The 3778-nt window shown below is 58.0% G+C and overlaps 1 protein-coding gene across 1 annotated transcript in view; it reads right to left on the minus strand.

The window, feature by feature from the left end:
• Positions 1–286: 286 nt before the first annotated feature.
• Positions 287–3778, minus strand: part of GLI2 (GLI family zinc finger 2) — a 265688-nt gene continuing 262196 nt past the window's right edge. Inside the window, exon 15 of the mRNA XM_034641957.1 lies at positions 287–3773. Within this exon, the coding sequence (XP_034497848.1) occupies positions 2041–3773 (1733 nt within the window). The 3' untranslated portion in view covers positions 287–2040. The remainder of the gene's footprint in view (positions 3774–3778) is intronic.

Raw genomic sequence — 3778 nt, forward strand, 5'->3', positions numbered from 1 at the left:
GCTGGAAGAACGGCCAGACAGTCACCGTAAATCGTCAAACCCTGCCCACCCCTCATGCCCGGAGACAACAAGCAAACAGCCAGTAAATGCCTCAGCATTAAACATTTCTCGGTGAAGGCGGGACAGTCAATTTTGACACTGTTGTGAAAAAATACAGCCTAGTTTCTGTTCAAATGCACCAAATTTACTACTCGGGTTCTCATTAACTACTGTCAAGGAAGAAGCAGATAGACAAAATAAATTATGAAAAAATTACTTTTTTAATGTACAAAAAGACTTATTTACAAGTTGAGCGTGTCATCTCAATTCATAGCATGTAGAAAAAGCTAACTATTTTGGAGATATAAATCTGGCTGGCTGACTGACCTACAGTATTTTCAGGGCTGATGCCGTCTGTACAGACTATACACAGGCTGGGAACGGCTAGCGAAATCCTAGCTCAGGGACTGCATGAACACCGCCATGGAGCCCAGACCCCTGGAGGCGTCCCAGGGCTGTTATCTGGCATTGGCTTTGTCTTTGGACCCTAACAAAGCATCTGATGTTCTGGGACACGGAGGGCCCAGGTAAAGTTTCAGCCCTGTCCTGGTTGAGGCCAGGGTCATGGCATCCGGCTCCTAGTGGTGCGGTTGGTTTTGGCAAGGTCGCCACGAATTCAACACGGGAAGGTGTGCGGTGTGTGTGTGTGTGCGGTGTGTGTGTGTGTGGGGGGAGGCACCGAGTCACCCAGCAGTATGTTCAGGAACAATGTCTTCTGATGCCAGTTCCAAACTCCATTTCCAGGTGGGGATTGGTCACGCCGAACAGGAACATTCAGTGACGGTCCCTCAGAGTCACAAGAATCAACCACGTCACACTCCCACCCCCACCCCCACCAAAACACCATGCAGGTCATCGTACTTTGCAAAATGAGCAGGAGGAGTGAGGGAAGGAGTCCGGAAGATCCCGGGACTGCACATGTGCCTCAGTATAGACCCCTGGGCTGCGGGTGAGCGGACAACACAGCCCAGGGGAGCCTAGGCGGAGGCTGCTGTCAAGTCCTGGGCTTTTCCATGGTCAAGTGGGTGGACAGTGCACTGGAGAGACAGAATTGGGTAAACATACGACTTCCTCTTCTTACGGGCGATCTCCAGGGTGGCCCGAGGCTGGGCCCCTGGTGCTCTCCCACTTTCTCGAGGCCGCGTGCCAGGCTTTGGCTCGCCTGGGTCCATCCCTAACCCACAGCAGCTCCAGCAGCCCCGAGGTATTTAGAAGAAAGTGTTCTTTCCAGGAAGGGCTACATTCGACATGCATGAACACTGTAAACACGGTCTGGAGAAGCCAGGGCAGCTCCTGGGCTTGCCCCAAGGACTACAATTTTTCTTTCTCTTCTCTGGCAATCCTTCCATACTTTTTTCATTCGTATGCACTTAGACAGTCCGCCAGTCGCACACTCGGCTTTGTGGGGCAGACGTGCCAGCTCTACCAAACCTGGAATCAGGATGTGCTTCCCAATCATCCAGGTCAAGATCTTCTTTCTCTGTGGCACGGGGGATGTTAGAGGCCTCAAGAAGTAAGCTTCATAGAAGAATTCTTTGACCCCGCAGGTACGGGAATGAGAAGCTTATCTTCCTGGATTAGAATATCCAGTATGGCTTTCAGATTCAAACCCAAATGTGGTCCCTCTACCCTCTTTCCTCGTGTACTTGGAAAACTTGGCCAACGAAATCCCTCATTAGCCAAATAACAGAGGCAAAGACGCCAGAACAATTTGGTCCTATAAACACCAAAGGCTGGGAAGCACTGTGCAAACGAGTTTTTCATTTCTACTTTGCCCTTCCCATTGAGACTTTTTTCAGTGCTCTGAAAAATAGCCCAAAAGAAGACCAGACAGAACACACACAAATGTGCCCTTAAAGCATCTGTGGTCTGAACGAACCATTGGCCACACTCTCTCAGACCTATTTAATACTTTTTTGGAAAAAGACAAAATTGACAAAAGCCCCACGCTCTGGGAAAGGATGGCTCCTCTGAGTCCAATGAGTGCCAGGGGTTGGGGCCTTAAGTCATCATGTTCAGGAACTTGCTCTCCTCGGCCAGGCTGGTGAGCATGGAGCTCATGTCCCCAACAGCCATGTTGCTGATGCCCGTGGGGATGGAGGGCAGAGTCAGGGAGTTCCGGGGGGTGGTGAGGCAGGAGGAGTTCTGGGAGAGGCTGTGGAGGAGGCTGGGACTCAGGGCGCCTGAGAGCAGGCTGGAGTGATCGCCATCATCCATGATGGCATCGAAATCAATCTGGGGAGCCTCCAGGAGCTGGGAGTCCACCGTGCTGGACACCTGGTTGACCCCAGGCGAGGGCAAGGGCTGGGGTTGGATGCTGTCTGGGCAGGCCTGTGGCTGCGGTGGCTGGGGCCGCATGACCTGGCAGCCCAGATGGCTCTCCAGGCCCCCGTTCTGTTCGTACATGTGGATCTGGCCGTAGTAGCAGAGCATGCTGTGGTCCTGGGCCCCGGCCGTGTCCTGTGGGGGTGGCTGAGGGGGCCGGCACACCATGCTGCCCATCGCTCCTTTGGGCACCTCTGCCATCTCCTGGTTGGCCGACCCAGCAGCCATGGCATGGCTGGTGGCCCTGGCATAGGCCAGCTGCAGCCCAGCCCGCACCCCACGGTGGCAGCCAGCAGGACTGGGCTCAGCGGGTGGCCGGGGTTGCACTAGGCCAAAGCTGGATCCAGCCACCCCCATGGCGCCCTGCTGGGGCTCCATGAAGCCGGGTTGCTGGGAAGGCAGAAGGTTGGGGCCCTGGCGGTAGCCCTCCTGGCTCATGGGGGTTGCCAGGTGATGGCTCTGCTGTGGGTAGCTCTGGGTTGAGTGAAGGGGTGGCATCCCGGTCAGGGCGGAATTGGTGATTCCGAGTTCCCTGCGGTTGCTGCCCACCATGGTGGCTTCGGGAGCAACTTCCATTTGCTGGGGGAGCCCCAGGTGGACTGGCTTGGCTGCCATGTTGCTGCAGGATGGGGGGTACTGGTTCAGGGCCCCACCCATGGTACTGGGGCTCAGCTGGGGGTGGGCTTGGCCATAGTGGGTGTGGGGGCTCGCAGTGCTGGTCATATTGGGACACTGACCACCTGTCCCCAGCTGCCGCAGCTGCTGCTGATAATTGATTCTAGGCACGGAGGGGCCTCCCCCGCAGGGCTGAAAGTGTGCCTGCGCGGTGTCCAGGGTCCCGGGGCTCAGCGGCAGACCTTGCGGACTATAGCCTGGGTACTGGCCGAAGGCCGGCTTCTGCTGCACCACAGCCAGGTTGCCCTGCGGGAAGGGCGCAGGCTTCCCCTGGCTGGCCAGGGTGTCCATGGTGCCGGAGCTCACCTCATTCCACTGCACAGGCATGCTGCTCTTGTTCAGGCTGGAGGGGGCCCCGTAGCCCAGCTGGCAGCCTTCCAGCACCGGGGCCGCGGGGCCCACGTTGGAGTCGGCGGCCACCATCCTGCGCTGGCCATGCAGCCCGGGGCTGGGCAGTTTGGGGTTCTCAGGGAAGCAGGTGCTTTCCGGGGGATAGGCCTGCTGGGGGCTGTCGTCCAGGGCCCCGCCGGCGTGCGCCTTGATGTACTGCACCACGTCGTCAGGCAGCACGAGGTCGTCCTCCGGCAGCACGAGGCCCAGCTCGGGCCCCGCGCCGTCAGCCCCGGCAGCCAGGGCCTCCATGGACACGTGCTCGCTGATGCTGGGCGGCCGGGGCGAGTAAGCGCCGCGGGCCAGGCCGCCGTCGACGCTCGCGTGGCCGGGCAGGCGGAGGCCTCGC

The sequence above is a fragment of the Ailuropoda melanoleuca genome, chromosome 2 (assembly GCF_002007445.2).
Source record: "Ailuropoda melanoleuca isolate Jingjing chromosome 2, ASM200744v2, whole genome shotgun sequence".
NCBI lineage: Eukaryota > Metazoa > Chordata > Mammalia > Carnivora > Ursidae > Ailuropoda > Ailuropoda melanoleuca.